Source organism: Citrus clementina, unplaced genomic scaffold (assembly GCF_000493195.1).
Source record: "Citrus clementina cultivar Clemenules unplaced genomic scaffold, Citrus_clementina_v1.0 scaffold_4, whole genome shotgun sequence".
NCBI classification, from domain to species: Eukaryota; Viridiplantae; Streptophyta; class Magnoliopsida; order Sapindales; family Rutaceae; genus Citrus; species Citrus x clementina.
In genome coordinates this window covers 17,389,448-17,411,352 of record NW_006262274.1, presented here as the reverse complement: position 1 = coordinate 17,411,352, position 21,905 = coordinate 17,389,448, and the positions used below count along the sequence as shown (strand labels likewise).

At 33.8% G+C, this 21,905-nt stretch overlaps 4 protein-coding genes across 4 annotated transcripts; all 4 read left to right on the top strand.

Moving 5' to 3' along the window:
* Nucleotides 1-2,686: 2,686 nt before the first annotated feature.
* On the top strand, nt 2,687-8,377 carry LOC18043986 (protein SCAI). The gene is made up of 10 exons (XM_006437305.2): nt 2,687-3,075; nt 3,525-3,912; nt 4,528-4,728; nt 4,901-5,122; nt 5,775-5,841; nt 5,977-6,171; nt 6,828-6,919; nt 7,350-7,532; nt 7,624-7,760; nt 7,911-8,377. The coding sequence occupies exons 1-10, from the start codon at nt 2,936-2,938 to the stop codon at nt 8,146-8,148; spliced, it is 1,863 nt and encodes a 620-aa protein (XP_006437368.1). The 5' UTR covers nt 2,687-2,935; the 3' UTR covers nt 8,149-8,377.
* Nucleotides 8,378-8,674: 297 nt separating this feature from the next.
* Nucleotides 8,675-9,238, top strand: LOC18043985 (17.1 kDa class II heat shock protein). The gene is made up of 2 exons (XM_006437304.1): nt 8,675-8,875; nt 8,981-9,238. Exons 1-2 carry the CDS (start codon nt 8,675-8,677, stop codon nt 9,236-9,238), a joined length of 459 nt encoding a protein of 152 aa, XP_006437367.1.
* A 325-nt stretch (nt 9,239-9,563) lies between these two features.
* On the top strand, nt 9,564-12,748 carry LOC18043984. Its single transcript, XM_006437303.2, has 5 exons — nt 9,564-9,851; nt 9,968-10,017; nt 10,446-10,551; nt 10,644-10,702; nt 12,332-12,748. The coding sequence occupies exons 1-5, from the start codon at nt 9,738-9,740 to the stop codon at nt 12,381-12,383; spliced, it is 381 nt and encodes a 126-aa protein (XP_006437366.1). The 5' UTR covers nt 9,564-9,737; the 3' UTR covers nt 12,384-12,748.
* Nucleotides 12,749-14,683: 1,935 nt separating this feature from the next.
* Nucleotides 14,684-20,510, top strand: LOC18043983 (mechanosensitive ion channel protein 10). Its single transcript, XM_024186260.1, has 5 exons — nt 14,684-15,915; nt 18,657-18,780; nt 18,950-19,245; nt 19,942-20,142; nt 20,276-20,510. The coding sequence occupies exons 1-5, from the start codon at nt 14,684-14,686 to the stop codon at nt 20,508-20,510; spliced, it is 2,088 nt and encodes a 695-aa protein (XP_024042028.1).
* The last annotated feature ends 1,395 nt before the right edge of the window (nt 20,511-21,905 follow it).

The window sequence follows — 21,905 nt, the reverse complement described above, 5'->3', positions numbered from 1 at the left end:
GAAATCTAAAAAGGAAATGACAAATTTTTACAACTTTAGCTTGGAATCAGACAAAACAAAAGAGCCAACCAAAAAAAAAAAAAATTCATCGTCAAATGATAACATAATAGCTAAGATGAGTTTATAAAAGTTATTACAAATTTAAAAAATCATGAAACAATACATTAATTCAAAGTAACACAAAAACACTAGCACAAACTTAATTAAAAAGAACTAACATAGAAATACTAGCACAAAATAGTTTTTAAATTTCAGATGTTATTTTGTTGATCCTTCAACCACTCAAGTTGATACTCCGACTCACTCAAAGCAACAAAAGTCTCTCTATTTACCTTTTTTTGTGAACAAACGAATGCCGAAGTTGAATAGAGGGGACATTGATTGGCATCCTAGCTTTTATTATTTGTCTCTCCACATTGCAACCTAGCCTTGTTTCTCCCCTCACCAATGCATCGCATATCTGCCACTCTCTCTTCACAATATCCCAACAGTTCCTATGTTGCTTTTGATCATAATTTTTATTGGTTGCCGTTGTGAAATTTTCTATAATATTTTTCCAACCTTGCTTACTTAAATGTGTTCCACTTCTATTACCAGCTCTCACTTGCTCCACATCCAAATTAACCTAAATTTCATGTGATTTTGGATCCCAAATAGCTTTGAATTTACCTAGGAAGACACCATCAATTGCCATCTAATTCTAGCTAAGGGTAATAGATATCTAACAACAGACATATCAACAACACCAAATCAGAGCAAGAATCATAGAAATTCAAGAAACACAAAAGAATATAAAACAATTCGGCAGTAACTAATGCCACAACTACCAATATCTTCAAAATATTAAATATTAATTATTGTAACTTTAATTTCAGTTACTTGTTACTGCACATGCATGTCATATAATAGCAGATCAAACAATATTCTTCATTCTGAACAATTCAAAATAAATGTAATTCCTCACTTTACATTCTGAACAATAACACTTCTATATGCCCACATGAATAAAAATCTATGTGAAATAAACAAAAACTTTATAAATTAACAAAACAAAATTAATTAAATTAAATTCGGCAACTTACCTTCTACTCCATATTCCACCAATTCGCAAATCATTATTCTTCGTTCTGAGTCAACTTTATAAATTTACTTCAAAAAATTAATTAAATTAAGCATAACCGAATGGACAAAGAATCAAAGCATGTGATTTCCATCTAATTCCATATAATTAAAGCATGTGATTTCCATCTAATTCCATATAATTAAAGCATGTGATTTCCATATAATTAAAGCATGAGATTTCCGAGTGTGTGTGTGTGTGTATTAAAAAATTAAAAATAAGATGCAAATCAAAACATGAGATTACAAAAAAAAAAAAAATTCTTACTTGAAAGAAGATTGGTGTGGTGATTGTGCTCCTTTTGTTGTTGTTTTTTTTTAGTTGAACAATGAAGAGGCAAAAGAAGAAAAATACGTAAGAAATAAGGTTTACGGGTTTGGATATAGATGTAATATTTTTTTTGTTCCTTTATTAATTTAAGAATCATGAAAAGTGTAATAAATGAGAAAATAGCTTCTCAAAAAGTCTTTTGGGAAAAGTTAGAAATTCTGGCTTCTCTCAAAAGACATATTGGATTAAAAAAAAAAAACTTTTGGTTTGATACACAAATAGCCACAAAAGACATTTTTTAATTCTAAGAGCCAAAAAAGAGCTTAATTAAGCTAACCCAAACAAGCACGTAAATTTTTAAAAAAATTACTTTTGGTAAAGTCACCTTATCTTACTACAAATTTCAAAAAGTACGAGAAAAGAATTTCAAAATATGATTTTGAAAATTAATTCCATACTAAATACTATTATATATATATATATATTCTAATATATATATTATAGAATCCAAAATTATCGCTATTCAATTACGAATTAAATTCATTATATATAAAGAGATGATTATTATTATAATCAATTATATTGAGATAAAAAATACAAATAATAATATAAAATATTAATTTTGGTTATCAATTATTATATCTATACACATAAAATATTATTGTACACACATTTATAAATGCATATGTAAGTAAATTTTATAGAATTATATTTATTTAAGCCATTAGCTTTCTTACAACAATTTAAAAATGAGATTTATTTAATATATATGACTTTTTTTTAACTCACAACACTTTCAGTAACAAGATTTATCAAATATTTAACTGATTTTTTTATAGTTGATTATTTTTACAACATAGTCAACATCGATTATTTTAAAAGATATAACATTACTAAATTAGCCCTTACTAATTCATGAAAATATAATACAAATATGTGAAAGCTCTCTTGTGGCTGTACGAATGGGTTACGGGTTCGAATACGTTGGGCGGGAGAGAATTAGTTTAATGGTGATTAAAGAAAAAATTATAAATCAAATCAGAATTTCCTTATTTTTTTCAATATTGACATAGAGTTATCGTAAATTAAATATTATTTTATTTTTCACAAGCCTAGAGAAAAGGGGAAAAAAAAAAAAACTTTGCTCAATCAATTCAGAATGAATATTATCTTAAAAACATGAATTATCGAAAATTACTTCACATCTCGATGGTAAAATTTTAGTTTAGGACAATATCCAATTATCGATAACTTAATAAACCGCTGATTTCTTTTGACCGCAGATTGTTACCAATCACAGTTAAATTGAAAGGTAGAAATTACTTTAATCCTCAAAAGGAAGCTCACTTGCTCGCGCACGCAAAATCGCCGGCTCCGGTAACTCGCCCTTTTCTCAGTCTGTAAGCCCACCGGGATTTCCTTGTCAACCTTCTACCCCTCCCCATTTTTTTTTCTTCTTCACTAATCGGATCACTGCAAAACGACGCGAGAATCCAATCGAAACGACGACCGCTCGATGATGTGAAGAAATTAAGCCGAAAACAAATGTCGCAGCAAAATATAAATACCACTAATTTGAGTTATAGTAGCAGTATTCCAGTGAGTGAAGTGTATTGGTCTCTTGTTGAAAAAGCCGATAAGAAGTTTTCAAAGATCAGAGACTTGCCTTACTATGAACGCAACAGGTTCTTCTCTCTCTAACTCACTTTTTTAAAAATTAATTTTTGATTTTTATTCACTACTCTTCTATTGTTTGCGGCTGTTTAGTTGATTAGAATTTCATTTTTTCGAATTCGTTTTAGATTGATTTCTTTTTCTTCAGTGTTTCTTATCAGTTAAAGCAATAAATTTCAAGAAATTCTATTATTGTTGCTAAATAAAATCCGTGTATAATGAAACACCAAATGCCGTTCACCTGGTGCTTTTGAATTAATGTACTAATGTTGATTCTGGAGAAGCTATGAGTTTTTGTTTCTAATCGAGAAGAATGCAACTGGATAAACAATCCCACTGAGAAAATGCACATAAAATGAATTGAATCGAAGAAGACGTGTTTCAATTGTATTATCTTTGGAAATACTCTAATAGAGGAAGTAAAAGTATACAGAAAGTTAATTAAAATGTGTTGTTTTAGGTACGATACGTACTTTTACAAGGTATTCAAGGTGTACACGCAGTTGTGGAAGTTTCAGCAAGAAAACAGGGAGAAGCTTGTTGAAGCGGGGCTCAAGAGATATGAGATTGGAGAGATTGCCTCCAGGATTGCTCAGCTTTATTTTGGACAATATATGCGGACAAGTGATATGAGTTATTTGTCTGAGTCGTATATCTTCTATGAAGCGATATTGACGCGGGAGTATTTCAGAGATGGATTGCATCAGCATCTCAATTTGGCCAACAAACAGTTGAGATTTCTTGCTAGGTTTTTGATGGTTTGTTTAGTTTTGAACCGACGTGAAATGGTGCATCAGCTGGTTAACCAGCTGAAAATGTGGCTTGATGAATGCAAAAGGGTGTTTCAGGTACTTCCCCCCCACTGCCCCTTCTCTGGTTATTACCTCTGAATAATGAACATTTTCTTCTTCTTTTTCTTCATATTAGTTTATGTATAATGTTTTCCTTGCATCTATTTGAGACCATAGACTTGATAAAGATAAAAGTTATATCTTATCAGAAAAAAGATAAAGATAACAGTTATACAGCTCATTCACACATTGTTGGGTTGGGAAAAGTGATGCAATATAAAGGACTGATGGAAATATCCTGGCAAGGGGCAGTATATTGTGGAAGGGTTGTTTGAAATTCCAACAATAATTAGGATTCTTAAAATATTTTCAATAATTTTTTTTTTATTCCTCTTTCAAGTTTCTTAGGGAGTATGGAATAATGCTTGAAATTGGTTCCAACCATTAACAGAGTGTCATTTTATGAACTAAACTGACCTGCAGCATAAGTTATTGTTATGGCTTCATCTTTTATCATGGTCCCATTTGGGTTAACTGCTGTATTAATTTATTATGCACATTGAAGCCATTTGATCATGTGACATTTGGATGACTTTTCTTGAATTTTGTGAATGGAAATAAGAAATACTTGGCACAGATCAGATAATGACCTTCAGATGATCTTGTTTCCAGGAAACTGACTTTAAGGAATGGAAGCTGGTGGTTCAGGAAATAGTTAGGTTTTTGAAAGCTGACACGGCTTTTATGAATATCAGGCCTTTAAGATATAGCCTTGTACTGGATCCCCGTCCAGATGATCTGCCACATGTTTCTGCATCTGTGAGAAGTTTAAAACTGCGAGATGCAATACTTAGCAGCTATCATCATAATGAGGTTAGGTATTAAAGTTTTTCTTTTTCTCTTCTTGTCATTGATATGGAAGTTGAAATGCTCTATGCTTAATTTCTAACTCAAATGACCTGATGACTTATTTCTTTTCACATTATTTTACGTAATACATTAAAATAATGGTTTTTCCTTCATTTGTTGTTTATTTCTTGAACAGATCAAATTTTCAGAGCTCACTCTTGATACTTTTAGGATGCTTCAGTGCCTGGAGTGGGAACCCAGTGGTTCATTTTACCAGTCAAGTAATATTAAAACTGGCCAGAATGGGGGCCCAGGGCCTAGTCGCATAAATTACTCTCAGGATATTGCTGATCCTTCTCTACCACCAAACCCTCGGAAAGCCATCTTATATCGTCCATCTGTGACTCATTTTCTTGCAGTAAGTATGACTTATTAATCTTTTCAATCTGCCACCTGCCTCTTTGTAATGACTTCCAATGTTCTCTACATTGGTTGTAAAATATTCAAGTTATAATAGTAGTTACTCTTTAAAAATTTCAAGGATTTTCCTGGTTACGTTAATTGTGGTCAAGATTAGGCAGGTCAGTTGAAATTTGTAGATACCATTATTGATCGTGGAGTTCAAGGTCATTACATGGAGAGAGATTTTTTCTTACTCATGGTCATAGTTTTTGCTTTTGTTGTCTTTTTTAAAGCACTTTTCATGCCATTAAATACCTTAAGAGTTGGTTAACTGAGGATCCTTGGAAAACTTTCCTATTAATTGCAATAAAATTGATCTTGCATTATCTACATGATATAGGTTTATGAGAAAAATGGGGAGCTTATGGATTAAATTTCAATCAATATGATTTAACAGTCTGGCATTTAGTTATTTTTGTTATTATTATTCTTCCGGAGGTGGAGGCTTTGCCAATCTCGTGCAGTGGATAATGCTAATAGGCATGATTTATCTGCTAGACTGCAACTAAGAAATAATGTTTGCCTAGGAACTTTATAAGGTTTTATGTTTTCCAGGCTTTAATCCCTATCCTCTTTCAGGTTACAATCACTGTAGTTTCTCTTGGCAGGTTCTGGCTACAATTTGTGAGGAGCTCCCCCATGATGGCGTTCTCTTAATTTATTTATCTGCATCAGGTAACACAAGTTCTGATTATGCCCAAGTTCAAGATTGTGAAACTCTGTTTGTTATAGGAATTTGATGTTTTATGCCTTCTACTCCATTCAGATTGCTTTAGAATGTGTTGAAAACTCTATTTTCATCACCATCAGGTGCTCAAAATTCAATAAATGCTGCTGAAAACATTAACAGGAATTTTCAGTCTCATACCATCTCCTCAGATGCAACCTCTGCTTCTCCATTCAGCTCCCCATGTAATAGCCCAAACCCCACCTTGGGGCTAAATAAAGGAGACTGCATGGATGACCTTGGTGGCTGCTTGCATTTTGGCACTCGTGGAAATAGAGGTACTCTATCCCATTCAGCTATCCAAGTGATAACCTGCTCCACTTCTCTGAACCAGGTTGAGGAGATTGCATGGTGGCACTTCAATATCATTTTATACACTCTCTTCCTATTGGGCATGATTTTTTGTGTTTTTATTTTAACTTATTTATACTGCTTACGTGTGAGATTTAATCAGCTATATTATGACTCAACACAATGCCCGTGTTTGGTTGGAAGGAATAAGAGGAGAGGAGAGAAATGGAAAGGAGAGAGGGTGAGAGAAAAAGAGGGAAAAGTGGGTCAATCTCAATTTCAATTTGGTTTGACATGGAATGCATCTGTTCTTCCCTTTATATCTTGCCCCTCTTAATAGCTTGTTGCAGTGTGAAAGTGACTAATCATAAAAGTAATTTTCTAGATTGAAATACCATGCAAAATGAGCTCTGCAATAGCTTGAATCTGTTCCTAAAAAATGATTTTTCATAATCTGTTAAGCATTAACAAAAACCATCTAATATATGTATATATTGCTATGGTTTTATTGGCACTTTATTTCAGAAATGTGATCAATATCAGTCATACAATATGATATTATTCTGTTTGGCGTCTCTGTAATGTTCAACTCTTGATTCCACAAAGATTGTAGTTTGTTTTTACTGACATACTTCTCTTTCAGGATTAAATTGCATTTATCCTTCTGATATTATTCCCTTCACAAGAAGACCGCTTTTTATAGTCATTGACAGTGATGGCAGTGAAGCATTTAAGGCAAGCTTGTGGATTCTTACTCTCTATTATGCTCATGGTTGAAGTTTTTATTAGTTTTACACAATAATTCAAAGTGGAGAATCAATTGTTAATTATTTGCTGGGTTTTATGTGTAAATGAGGACTTGGAAAAGGAGATACAATGCGGGAATTTAGAAAATGAATATGCGTCCTTTTTCTAATGCTGTGTCCCTCCTAAGATTACTCTATTTAGTTTTTGACATTTTATTTGAAGTTACAATATTTTCGTCATTCAAAACTGTATCTACTGTTATTTTCAGAAAGGAGAAAAAGGAAAAAAAAATTAAAAAAGAAAAAACTTAAGGTAGTGTTAATTGTCACTTGAGTGGTTTCTGTAGTGTCCCAGCCACTATCCATGAATTGCTTAACCTTTATGAGAGGTTATCATGGCATTGGATGAATGCTTGCAGGCTATAAAAGGATCTGAAAAAGGGGAGCCAGCTGCACTCCTTATATCACCGAGTAGTACAATTCCCATTGCTGGTACTGATTTCTCTCGCAGCCCAAGTGGTAGCTCATTCACCATTTTTCTCACAGCCCCCTTGCAGGCCTTCTGTCTGCTGCTTGGCATTTTGGGTTCTGAAAATGAGATGGTGCGTAAGAATCTACCATTCTGTATATTCACTGTTATTGGTAATTTCTTTGGTTTGTTATTATGTCTTGATGGAGGAAATATTTCTTCAGGATACCTATACCGAGGCTGAGAAGCTTCTTTCGTCATCATTAAATGACTGGGGATCAACTTTGGCAACATCAGACAATCTTGATCTAGTATGGGCACAAATTTTAAGAGATCCATTCCTACGTAGGCTTCTTCTGAGGTACTGTTCAATCCTTGGCCTTGTTTTTATGGGGGGTTGAACTTTTTGGTCCTGCAAATGATGTCATTCACACTAGAATGCTGTGAAGAAATTAAAACTACTTCAGAAAAATATATGATTTCAAAACCTTTTCTCTCTATGTTGTCGCAGATTCTTATTCTGTCGAGCAGTTTTGACGCTATACAAACCAACCTTTAACAAGAAGGAATTCCTGCCGGAGTGCATGCCTTCGCTCCCAGATTCTCTCCTACCAACATCAACTATTTGTCGGACGACAGTTCTGCAAATGGCCCATATATTCGGTGCAACCGATAGATTTATATTGTCAGAAGAAATTATTCTTCCTGAGAACAGACCTGAAGATATGGAGGTAGTTGCACCCTCATGAAGCACATCTACAGAAGAAATGGACACTACTGAAAAATGTAAAATTTGTGAATTCAAATCCGTGAATTTTCTGTTGATCAGAAAATTATGTTGTTTTTAGCCCATCACACAAGGTGACGAACCACATTTTCTTTCTTGATTTTTCTTTTTCGATTTTTTGGTTGTAAGGTTTTGATACCTCTTGTAAAACGATATTTTGGCTTCTTGAAGAGGATTGCAACTATGTACTAGACGATGATAGTTTTGACCAATGTTAAAAGTTCGAACACGTCAGCTTCTAGGCAGAGAACACGGGGTTTTCTAGAGGTTTATTCTCAATTCAAGACACAACACAGCTTCTCAAAGTTTGTGTCTCAACCGCACCTAACTAATCACTATCAAGCTCCTCATATATATTTATCCAACACCAGCTTTTCATTTCCTCAACTTACAAGCAATTAAAATTATTTACTCCACTCGTATCATTGCAATTTTGATTTCAGCTCAGCTACAGATAAACTGATATCTATCTAATTTGAAAAAGAAATATGGTGGAGACATTGACGAGGGATATGCAGAAGGCGCTGAACAACATGCCGGAGGAGATGGAGAAGATGCTGCAACATCCGGCCCGGCGATACGTGAAGAATGCAAGGGCCATTTTGAGGATTCCGGCTGATATCTATGAAGATCCATCTCACTATTCTTTTATTCTCGACATGCCTGGTCTTGAAGCCTCCAACATCAAAGTATGTACATGTTTTCTTAGAACACACGTTAACTTAAAAATAAAAATTTTAGGTTAATCAATTACTGACAAGTTTTTAACGTGGGATGATGATGATTATTAACAGGTGAAGGTGGATAATGGGATTCTGCACATATCTGGGAAGAAGAAGAAGGGGCAATCTGCTGAGAATGAAGGTGGGGTGAAGGCGATAAGAATCGAGAGGCGTCGAGCAAGAAACATGAGAAAATTCACCCTTCCTCAGGACTCAAATCTTGAGGAGGTTAAAGCTATTTACAAGGATGGTGTTTTGACTGTCACTGTGGCCAAGAAGGTGCCTGAAGTGTCTCGAAAACCTAAAACTGTCACCATTCCCGTTTCTTGAACAAGATAATTCGAGTGATAAAGTGCGTGTTCTATGTAATGTATAGTTTTTTTTTTTTTTTTTATGGTAGAAATATATGTAATAAAGTGCGTGTTCTACTATAAAAAGGGTCAACGAAATTATAGTACGAGAGGTTTGTGAAATCGTTGAGCATCTTTTGGTTGGGACATTTTAAACTCGATGGAAACAAGCATATTCATGCAGGGATCGCAATGACTATTATCAAAACATTTGAGTATGACTTTAAATATATCAAAAACTCTTGGGGCTAAACGAAAATGTAATCTTAAGACGAGTCAGAAATAAAGTATCCGCTGCTTGTACTTTCTAACCACTATTAATTTCGACAAACGAATCAAACTCCAACTCCAACACTATTCCAAATCCAAGTTATTAAACATATAAAACAAATATATTCGCACACACGCGCGCAGAGAGATATAATCACTGCAAGTTCACAAATTTAGGAGCAGAGAGATTCAAAGTTTGGTATCCAGTAATGGTTAGTTGCCGCAAGATTCGTCGGAATTCTCTTTTAATTCTTCTTCTTCTTATAGCATCGACTCTTCTGTTTGCTTCTCCAGTCCTCGCCAAATCTCGTCGCCCGATATCTGTAAGTCAATTTTATTTATTTATTTATCATAAATTAATGGATAATTTTGTTTATTTCGTTCGTGTGTGTATTAATCTCTTTGTTTTTTTTTTATTTATCTTAAAAAAAATTAAAAGGACATTGAGGTGAGACAGAAGAAGATGGATTGCTATGCTGATGTAGAAAGGTAATGGTTTTCTGCTCAATAAAATTGATGAATTTTATTTTTGTTATTGGAAACTTTTAATTGTATTATAGTTTTGTAATTTCTATCTCTGTTGTTTTGTCATACGGTTTCAAAGTTTCTGGATATAATAGGAATATTACCACAGGAATAACAACAAACTGACTTTTATTTTAAACTGCTTTTCCAATTATATCTGAAAATTGTTTTTCTTTTTGTATTTTATTGCCGTATATAGAAGGATTTGTTTCTGTACTTGAAAGTGTAAAACGTCGTAGAGAGTAAAATTTGTAGAATTCTGTATAACATCAAACCGGCTAGCTAGACTGTTTCTTTTTTCTGCAGCTAGATAAGTAAATGTATGATACTGACGAGGCTGTCTTCTGTGCCTTGTTCTCATCGTTTTGCTTGTTGTGCTTTGATTGAATTAGTGGATTATGGGGTCCACAATGCAAGTCTTCAATGATAGCGAAAGAGAATTGTGCCTTGCGATGCCTTTCCCCTACTTGCTATGAGTTTGTTTATGAGAGTGATCCAGTAAGATAGTTCATTTCAGGTTATTCTTAATTAACTAGCATTATTATAGTTTGTATCTTCATTGTTTATTACTCATTTTGTTTCAAATGTAGCTTGAAGAAGGAGAAAAAGATTTTGTTCGAAGCCAAGAATTCAAATACTGCATGCATAAGTAAGTTCGCCATTTCTCTATGAATTTGATATGGCAGAAATAGTATTTTAATTCACTCGGTATCAAAATTTTATATGGAAGTGATATATATTCCTTGTCGTGTAACTTGATGCTGAGAAGCTTTGTGGAAGCTGTATCTAGAAATTTTCTCACTGTATCACATCTGGTTATGATGAACCCGAGCTGAAGCTTGTACCAAGGATAGAGGGGATTGTGGGGAAAAGTTAAGAGGACGAGCATTCTGAAGCTGTGTTTCTCATCCAATAAGAGCAAAACTATTCTCATCCAATAAGAGCAAAACTATGGTATAATGAAGTGCTAGGTAGAATTCAATGAGGGATATATGCTTATGGAACCTAAGCTCTGTTATGATGACTACAACCAAAGACATGGTAGCCTAAATGAGTGTGATTTAATAGATGAAAGTGATGAGACGAGAAGACAGACAGAATTTAGATGTGCTTATTAGTAATTAAGGCCATTTAGGTTTATGATGGTATGGGAACGTCTGGAGAGATGCTTTTTAAAATACAATCAAACAATTAGTTCACTGTGAATAAGATGGTGGACAGTGAAGGGCTCTAGGGACGAAGGAGACAAAACTGACAACCATGGAAGTTATAACACTTTGACAGGAGATATAACACTGGATATAATTCTGCAAGTACATAGTAGCGAATAAAGGTTCAAATTGATTCTGCGGTGGTGGGAAGAGGAAGAATCCCAAACATAATACGCAAAAGTAGAGTTAGATGATAACAGAGGAACATGCTTTAGATCTTATATGCAATTGGCTTTTGTAGATAATAGTGAAAATTGTCAATTGGAGATGGATTGTGGTTAGAGACTTTGTATGGATCCTATCTCTTGCTATTCTTTTCCCCTGTATGTACAATCATTTTTTAATTGGATAGAACTTCAATTGGTGAGTTCATTGTCTGGGAAGTTACAAAGATGAAGTAGGACCGTTAGGAAATTTCATGTTTCATGTTGTTTCTTGGCTTGGTCGGATTGATATCTTGAAAATATTTTAGGTATATTACAAACTTATGTTCAATAGAAGGTGTCAGACTTTCTTTTAGTAACTTTGTCCAGCCTTAGTTCACTAGCTTGATTTATCTCTTAGGTTGTTGCTGTGCGCAATCTATGCTCACATGCTAAAGCTGTGGGAAAGTTGTTTCTTTGTCTAGTAACGATGTTATACTGCTGTCTCCACATTTATCTTGATTCTAGTAAATGTAAATAAAGTGACATATTCTTATTGCCACATCAAAGTCTCCCTGGTTGTACAACTATTCATAAAACCCATCTGTGGATTTTAGCTCATGCTATTTCTGGAATGATTCTTTATGCTAAGACAGGTTTTGTTTCCAATGTTGTTTTTAATCTTAAATTTGGTTCGCATAACATAAAAGAATTGTAGGGTTTAGTTTAGACTATGAAGTTTGAAGAATACGTCTAGTGTAGAAACCCAATCAGGGTTCGGGTTTTTTCATTTTGTTGAAAGCTTAGTTAAATGTAGTTTAGCTATCTTCTTCAAAAAAACACACAAGCATGGTATGAACCTTTTCAGGAGTTGTTTGGAGAAAGAAATCCCATTTAATAACATTCATTCAATTCTCCTTGCAGGTTATCACTAGGAGAGAGCCTTGAGGGTATCAGGGGTTCGTTTGATTATTAAAAATGCACACTGCAGTGATTTGAGAAACTGAAAGGGAATATCATCTCTCCCTTCCTCTGTGTTTGTTGAGAGTGTGTATGCGGTTGTGGGGCTTGTGGGGTTATGTGGTTGTGTTTGGGCAATTAATCTGAATGCTGCAGCTTGGCGGGGCAAGAAACTACATTGTATGAACCTATCGTTTTCAGCCTTCACAACTGTACATTCATTTCTCAAAAATCTCTTCCGTGATTTATAGGCACGAGCGAAAAGGAAAAATGCTTTGGAAAACTTAATTTAGAAATCTCCATGTGATTCATGTGTTTGAATTTACATTATTAGTTTGAAGTTTGCACATCCCCCCACTTTTCAAGCAGCGATTTTCGTCATTAAATGTTTCTTCACATGGCTGTGTGCTGCGTAAGTTTCAAAGAGAACTACTAATAATCTTTTAAATTATTGATTCCAAATTTATTATTTTGATATGGTTCCAAAATTTATATAAATGTTAATATATAGTTTGAATACATTATTTTATTCTTTAATCAGCTTTTTCTCTGTTAAAATTGGTGGGAAACGAAGTTCAAAGGTATGAATTTTCAACCATACAGGACTTGACACAATGTGGACATGAGCATATAGTCTTTCTAGTAATTAAAAAAATTAATAATAATAATAATAAAAAAGAACCACTTTCTTTTTGTAATTATTTTTTCTAATGAGTCGCGTTATTGTAAACCGACAAAGTTCGCGATCTTTGTTTGGTATGGTCCTGCATACGGCATCAATTGCGTTGAGAACTAATTTTTCAATTGTTCTAATGCCAACGGAAGAAGTCCAATTCATAAGTTTTTTTTTATTTTGAGTTTTTTGAAACACCATTCTCACAACCATTTTTTGCTAATTTTTAAAGTTGTTCTAAGACGGTTTTCTCTTGCTTCTGTCGCAAGAGTTAAGCTAATTGAGTTGGCTTTTCAAGGATGATATTTTGTTTCTAAAAATAGTTAACTATCTAACATCATTATTAAGTTAGCAAAATACCGACAGAAATAATTATAAATAATGTTGATTTATCTTGTTCACAATGAAGTGAATAAATTAGTACGCGTTAATGTTATTTTTGTCAGTATCTTATCAAATTATTCTCTCCAAATTTAACTACACTTTCAAGCATTAAATTGAAAAAGAGCACGTGGCATCAAAAATGATGTTATACCTTTTATTTTATTTTAATTTTTTAAAATAAAAGGATGTTCATATCAATTAGCATGCAAGAGACCCTGCTCCACTGTCCGCACCAAAGTCTAAAGTAGTTAGCCCAAGTTCGGGTAAATTTTATTTTACATCAAGGCTTCTAGTACAAATTTGATAAGAATCACAACTTTAACTAAAGCCCAGGCTAGCTGGCACAATTGAGTGCCCTCGTGCTGTAATTTTTTTGACCTACAGTTCTGATTATTATGATTTCGGAAACATCATGAGAGATCTCAGAAGCATTATCGTGAACACTAATTAATCACGATCATGCATCTGATTAAAATATAACAAGTGATGATTAAAGACTGATACTGACAATTACCCTCACTTCTTAGTTGTTACTGGGTCCAATTATGCAATTACTAAAGTAATTTTGCATTAAACAAATTGTCCCGATATAAAGGAAAAACATGTGTCAAATTTACCACATAGAAAAGCTTTAAAATTATATATATATATATATAAAGTGAAAGCATGATCAAGTGTACCAATGCTCCTTTTCTTTAGTTTTATTATACACTACCCTACACGTGCATATGAATACTTCAAAGCCAAGATCATAGGATAGAATTTAAGCGAGAAATTTACTGATTCAACAGAATAAATCAAACAACAATTGAGCAAATATTAATTTTTTAAAGGTAAGATTGGTATTATACAACTAAAAATCAGCTACAATATTTTACTAATTGAATTTAAAAAAATTACCTAAAAATACTCGGTTCCCACAAAAGAAATTTCCTAACAATTACAAAAACAGAACAAAATAAAATATCCAGCAACTTGTTCAAGAACTCAACAAGTCACATGTTTTCTCTGCTTCATATAAATATAAGGGAAAGTATCAAACGAAACTGTTTCATTTCTCGCCTTATGATTCACCATTTCTAAAATAAATGTATGCATATTGAAATTACATTAAACAGACGCACAGGTGATGTAACAAGTGGCATGTCCATCTCTCGATCCATATATATATATATATATAGTCCTTTAACATTAACAACTTCCTTAGTTTCACTTCAATTCATTCACACATCTCCTCTCTTTATACACAAACTTTGCTAATGGAGGACAAAAACGCAGACCCTCAAATACTAACCGCCGATCAAGTGGTTCTCTTCATGAACCATCTCAGCCCTGAAGTCCAAGGATCAGCGGCAGAGACCACCACCAATAACATTAATCCGATGCCGTCGCAAACAACACCAAAAACGAACAAAACCGTACGCGGCCTCAGCTTCTCGAAACCCAAAGCCCGTTTTGCAGAACCAAACCACCTTCTTCCTCCCAAAACAATCATCGAATCCGACGAGCACCAACCCTTAAACCCACATGAAGACCCCTCCTCCTCCTCCGATGACGACGACGAGTGGTTCGAGAACATTGGAGGCGACGGAGAAGATGAAACACAAGCCAAGTACCGAAAAAGAAAGGAGAGAAAGATCAACAAGAGAGCATTGATTGAATGGACATTGTTTCTCATCATCATGACTTGCTTAGTATGCTCCTTAACCCTAAGATCCCTACAACATAAGCTTCAATGGGGCTTAGAGTTATGGAAATGGTGTCTCATGATCCTGGTTCTGTTTTGCGGCCGCCTTGTCTCCGGTTGGGTCGTAGGGTTTCTTGTTTTCCTCATAGAACGCAACTTCATGCTTAGAGAAAAAGTTCTTTACTTCGTTTATGGATTACGCAAGAGCTTTCAAAATTGTGCATGGCTAGGGTTTGCTTTAGTTTCTTGGATGATTTTATTCCCCAACGTTCACAAACATAACCCTGTGCTTAAAAAAAATTTTCGTGCCCTAGTAGCTGTGCTTATTGGAGCCACTATTTGGCTTTTGAAAATAGTTTTGGTTAAAGTTCTTGCATCTTCATTTCACGTAACAACGTTCTTTGACCGCATGAAAGAGAGCGTGTTTCATCACTTTATTCTTGATGCTTTGTCCGGGCCGCCGTTGGATGAGACTGAGATGGAGAAGCCGCCGCTGAATGGCTTTCATGCATCGAAATCTCTGCCGGCGAGGCTGAGAAACCGCGATGTTATTGGACGGACGGTGTCGAAGAAGTTTGGGTCGCGGAGGATCGACATGGAGAGGCTGAAGAAGCTGAGCTTACACAGAAGGGCAACGGCTTGGAGTGTGAAGAGGCTTGTGAAGTACGTTAGGTCATCTGGGTTGTCGACGATTTCGAAGACGGTGGATGAATTTGAGGCGGCGGAGTCGGAGATTAATAGTGAATGGGAAGCGAGGACTACTGCTCAGAGGATCTTCAAGCATGTGGCCAAGCACGGAGCCAAGTAAGTTCATTATTACTCACTTGAGCAACCATATTTAGTGACTCAGTCTGAGGGTTGACACACCCTTTTTGAGTTTTTGTTCTTTAATTGTGAGAGCTGACAAAGAGAAATAACTCTGACATAATCCGGAACAAAATGCCGTCGTTTTTGCCGTATTCGCTCAACCATATGTCAAAACTATGTCTCCGGTCCCCCTATCATTTTTTTCCCGCAAAAAATAAAAATGATAGATATATATATATATATATATATATATATATATATTGTCAGTGAGGTGTGCTGAATAGCATTTCTGTTTACTGAATTGAAATCACATTCACGTGGCAAGGACTAGAGTTATCATTTAGCAGGGTGGTAGGTTTCTTCTTTAATTTGACAATTATTAACTAGCTATTTGCCTATATTTCTGCTTTCAATCGATCCCTAACCTAACTCCTTCCTTTCCAACCAATTGATCCGCCACCTTCGTTTCTGCTTGCCATGCTTGTCACTTGTCAACGGTATCTAAATCTTTAAAAGAGAAAAATACTTAACCCACCAGAAGTTACAGAATTTTGACAAAATATATTAAAAGACCAAAATATTTTGTTAAAAAGTTTTATTTATAATTACTCTAATATTTTAGTCTTTTGTGCTTTTTTCAACTGTTTAAAAGAATTTAAATTATTATTTTTTTAACTATGTGTTTGAATTTGAATTTTACACTTACTATTTGGTCATTGGATAAACGAATCTTCTTATGATTAGAACTCTCTTAAATTTTTAAAGATCTTGTGTTACCTGTCAGTGTATAATTAAGATTTAATCACTTATATTTTTTAATTTATTAACCATCAATTGCTTGAATAAATCTTACTTAAGAGAAAAACATATTATGAGAGGATGTTGATCCAAAACAACATATCAATTTGGAGTATGTATGTGTGTATATATATAAGAGACTTATCGGTTTGCTTAACCTTAAATTGATTGAAGATAGGATATGTTGGTAGTTGTAAAGTTTTATTTCGATGTATTTAATTTTTTCAGACTAAGAGAATAATGTTACTGGATAGTTTACTCTTGTTATTTCCACACTCACCATTTTTCTCAATATTTTTTACGCATAGAAAGATGAGACATACTGTTTTCAAAGTGAAGTGTACATGTTGAACATCATGTCTGTTTACTCCTTGATTTGATATCACTTTCACATGGCAAGAATTTGAGTTAATATCATTCAGCGGGGTGGTAGGTTTCTTCCACCTATTTCTCTTTCAATCCCTAATTAACCTAACTCCATCCTTTCACACCAAGTTTCGTCAGCCTTCTTTAATTTGCTGCTTTCATTGTCCGTCACTTGTCAATAGTATCTTTAAAAGAGAAATAATAGTGAATGCTCCCGGTCCTGGTGAATGCCCTTCATTGTATATGCTAGAAACATAGTATTACTTTTGAAAAGTATTCAGTACCTATGGAAAATTGCAAAACTGGTCATATCCATTTGATTTCAGAGATATATATATTCTCATAGGTGATTTTTGAAATTTTTTTCTCTTTCGGTCCTTAAATAATCAGATTAGATGTCTACTAATTGATCAAACAGTTTCATAAAAATTTAAATTTGTTAGTTAATTATGGATTTGAATTTGAAATTCAGGCTCAGGTGGTGGTAAATTATATTATTAATTACTATTGATAGCTAGTAATGCGCATGCACTTAATTTTATAATGTATAGGTTCTACTATATGAATGATTCTTTCTTCCCATTAAATTTATACATTCATATTTTTTTATTACATGGTGATCATTCCATGAAATGTCATCTCATACAAAAGAACTTTAAGTAGTAATCATTAAAGTCAAATGTAGTCGGTGCACTACAGATAGCACTAGCTTTAATTTTTTTACCATTACTAGTTCGAACAAATACATTATCTAGTCAGTGAAATGTTAGTGGTAGTGGACGTATTACTTTAACCTGCACTAGAGCATATATTTATCATAATTAAATTAAGAACGAGCCATGTTTACTTTTTGGGAAGTTCATTTTATCATTTTATTTCCGTTTGTTTTATGTTTGATCATTTTGTTTATATTGAATGCCACCTCACCTTGAGGAGAAAGGTACCCACCCCATTATTAGATCCACTCAAATCTCACTCAGCAAGTTAGAAATATATTCTTTCACATCAATCTTTTTTATTTTTTTTCAAAAATCATTTCGGCGTGAGTCAAGGTCGGGTCCGGTGAGTACCATTACTCTAATTTGACTGGACAAAATATCTTAGTATGCTGGGCAGTGGTTAGCCTAGACGTTACCAAAGAGACTCTCGAGGCCATTGTCATTTAAATAAAAGAGATTCTCTTATATAAGAATAATATTAATTAAAAAGTAGTGTTTAGTGAGATAAGTTGAGGAAATTAAATATCGCCACACGCTACTCATTAACGGCTTAATTGAATGGAAGGTTGGTCCATCCAATTAATGGCAAGTTTGGCCCCGAGTTCATCCACCCAGGCCAGCCTTCGACTCTCCACTTGGAATTTGTTTTGGATTTAGAGCTATTATATATATTATACTAATTTTCAAAATGGTTTATAGAGTTACTAAGCGACCGTCTTTTTGGATATGTTAGGACAATTAAAAAAAAAAGAAATAATGTTTGGGGGAAATGGCCATTCCATAAGTAACTATGAATTACTGCACATATATATATATCGTCTCATTAATATTTGACTATTCTTTTCAATGTTGTAGGTATATAGAAGAACAAGATCTACTAAGATTCTTAAAGAGGGAGGAGGTGCATACAATATTTCCTCTTTTTGAAGGTGCCCTCGAAACTGGCAGGATCTCCAAGTCTTCTTTCAGAAATTGGGTGGTAAGAAACCACATGTACATTTTATAATTAAATTCAACCACGCAATAGTGTGTGTGTATCAGTTAATGCATTCGAATAATTACTTCAAAACTAAATATAACTTAATAATTCCTTGTGTGTGTGTGTGTATAGTATTTGCTAGTTAACAGTCTTCAAACTAATTGTCTAGGTGCACGCTTACGTCGAACGTAAAGCTTTGGCTCATTCCTTGAATGATACCAAGACTGCTGTTCAGCAACTCCACAAATTGGCCAGTGCTATTGTGAGTGTGATTATAATTGTGGTTTCCCTTTTGGTAATAGGATTGGCCACAACCAAAGTAGTCTTCGTGGTCACTTCCCAGTTGCTGCTCGTTGGATTCATGTTTCAAAACACTTGCAAAACCACCTTCGAATCCATCATCTTTGTGTTTGTCATGCACCCTTTTGATGTTGGTGACCGTTGTGTTATCGACGGTGTTCAGGTAAATAAGTTAGGGTTTCTTGCTTAAAATTAAGGTTATATACATAAAATCATTCTTAGGTGGGTGCCTTCATTTTTTTAATGAAGACACGTTGTTAAACTGTGTGTTTTAATAAAGTCATTTTTTAATGCGCTATAAAGTGTGCGGTTTAATAGTGTGTCTGCACTAATTTTATTAAATCGCACGATTTAACAGCCTGTTCGTATGAAAAAAAAATGAAGGTGCCTGCATTGCTTCTCTCTCTCTCTCTCTCTCTCTCACACACACACACACACATATGTGGGTGCCTTTATTTTTTTTTCTTACAGACACGCTACTAAACCGTGTTGTTTAATAGTTAATTAAAATTACTATATTAAATCACATGATTTAATAGTTTCTTCACATTAAAAAAAAAATGAGGGTTATATATATATATATATATATAGTAGTTTTCTAGTCCTGGATCATAAAGTGCGGGAAACATCCGAGAAAACTTTAAAACTATAGGGTTTTAAAGGCTTAAAACTTAAAACGCTTAAACCATACGATTTATGTGTTTTCCCGAATATTCCCGTACTTTAAAATTCCGGAATATATATATATATATATATCCTTTATCAAATATTTTAGTAGCCGTGTTTAAAATAAGCTAGAGCATAATAGTTACAAAAAAACCCTAATTTAAATTTATGTCAATTAGATTTTCTTGGAGGTTAAATTGTGGAAGAAATGAACATACTGACTACTATATTTTTAAGATATGATATGGAAAAGATTTACTATCCCAACTCTGTTTTGATCACAAAGCCTATAAGCAATTTCAGGAGAAGCCCTGACATGGGAGATAGTGTTGACTTCACCATTGATGTCTCCACTTCTGTTGATGCTATTAATGCCCTCAAGAAAGCTATACAAGCGTAAGCAATTGATTGGCTTCAAAGTTTTACTGTTTATATATGTTAATTAGATTATTATTATTATTATTATTATTAGGTTTTCATCTTGTTGAAATTAATTACTTGTATTCACACTACTGTTGCATGCATGCAGATACATAGAGAGCAAGCCAAAGTACTGGAACCCAAAACACACAGTTTTATTCAAGGAAATTGAGAATGTGGACAAGATGAAGATGGCTGTATGTGTTTCTCACACCATGAACCATCAAAATTATGGGGAAAAGAGCAGTCGAAGATCAGAACTTGTGTTTGAATTGAAGAAGATTTTTGAGAACTTGGGTATCAAGTATCATCTCTTGCAACAAGAGGTTCATCTCACACAATAAACACAAGCAATAATGGAGGAATTGGTATCATATCTTGAAGAAATTTTTCTTTACCTGTAAGGTACCAAGTCAGCTACACAACATATAACAGAATATATTTTGTCATGTGCAAATTTATGCTATGAAATTAATTACAAAACAAGTGGGCAATTATTCGAATTAATTTCAGCTAAACTTCTGAGCTCTGATGTACATAATCTTGAAACAAATGCAAAACCTCGTCAATTAATATTGCTAAGTTTGGCCTGCAATGTGCAGGTTTTTGAAGTAATTAAAAGTTGTGAAAGTACCAATGTAGTATTTTAGCTTTTCATAATTTATATATGCAATAAGTGGAATTTCTTTTTATTTATCTTTATTTTTTTAATTAAAAATTAACCACCATAGGGTGGGAGTTAGGCGAGACCCCTTACTCGTAAATTAAAATAAAAATAAAAATAAAAATAAAAACATTTGGAGGGGATATAAACCAAAACTTTCAAGCCAAAGAAAGAAATAGGTAACAAAAGAAAAGTAGCAAATGCAAATAAAAGAAACAAATAATAAGTAAGAGAACATCCTAAGTCAAAGCCTAACAAAAAAAACCATATGAATGTGAGTTTGCACCTAAAGTACTGTTTACGATACTTGTTAATTAACAGTCTTCAAACTAATTGTTTAGGCATGCTTACATCGAACGTAAAACTTTGGCACATTTTCCTTGAATGATACCAAGACTGTTGTTCAGCAACTCCACAAATTGGCCACGGCTATTGTGAGTATGATTATAATTGTGGTTTCCCTTTTGGTAATGGGATTGGCCATAGCTCAAGTAGTCTTCGTTGTCACTTCCCAGTTGCTGTTTGTTGGATTCATGTTTCAAAACACCTACAAAACCACCTTTGAATCCATCATCTTTGTGTTTTTCATTCACCCCTTTGATGTTGGTGATCGTTGTGTTATTGACGGTGTTCAGATAAATAAGTTGGGGCTTCTTATTTAAAATTAAGGTGTTGTGACTTTTAATTATATATACATACATATACACTACAACAATAATGACCTTTTGCAACAACAAGGGTTTGTTGCTCAAAGTATAAATTTTGTTGCCTTAGATTGTTGCAACAAAAATACATTTCTCGTTAAGGTCGTCAGCCTAGCACTGTCGTGCTCTATATTCAGCAAACAAAACAAAAGTTTTCTCGCCTTAAACATCTTTTTACAACAAAATAGATTTGTAGTAAAATAGTGTCCAGCTAGTTTACGAAATTGTTTTGCAACAAATTCTTTTGTTGCCCTTGCACTAAATGTTTTTTACAACATTATTATTTTGTTGTTAAGAAATAGAATAAATAATTTTACTACAAAACAATTCTGTAGAAATAATTTTTTTTTCAACAAAATTATTATATCAAA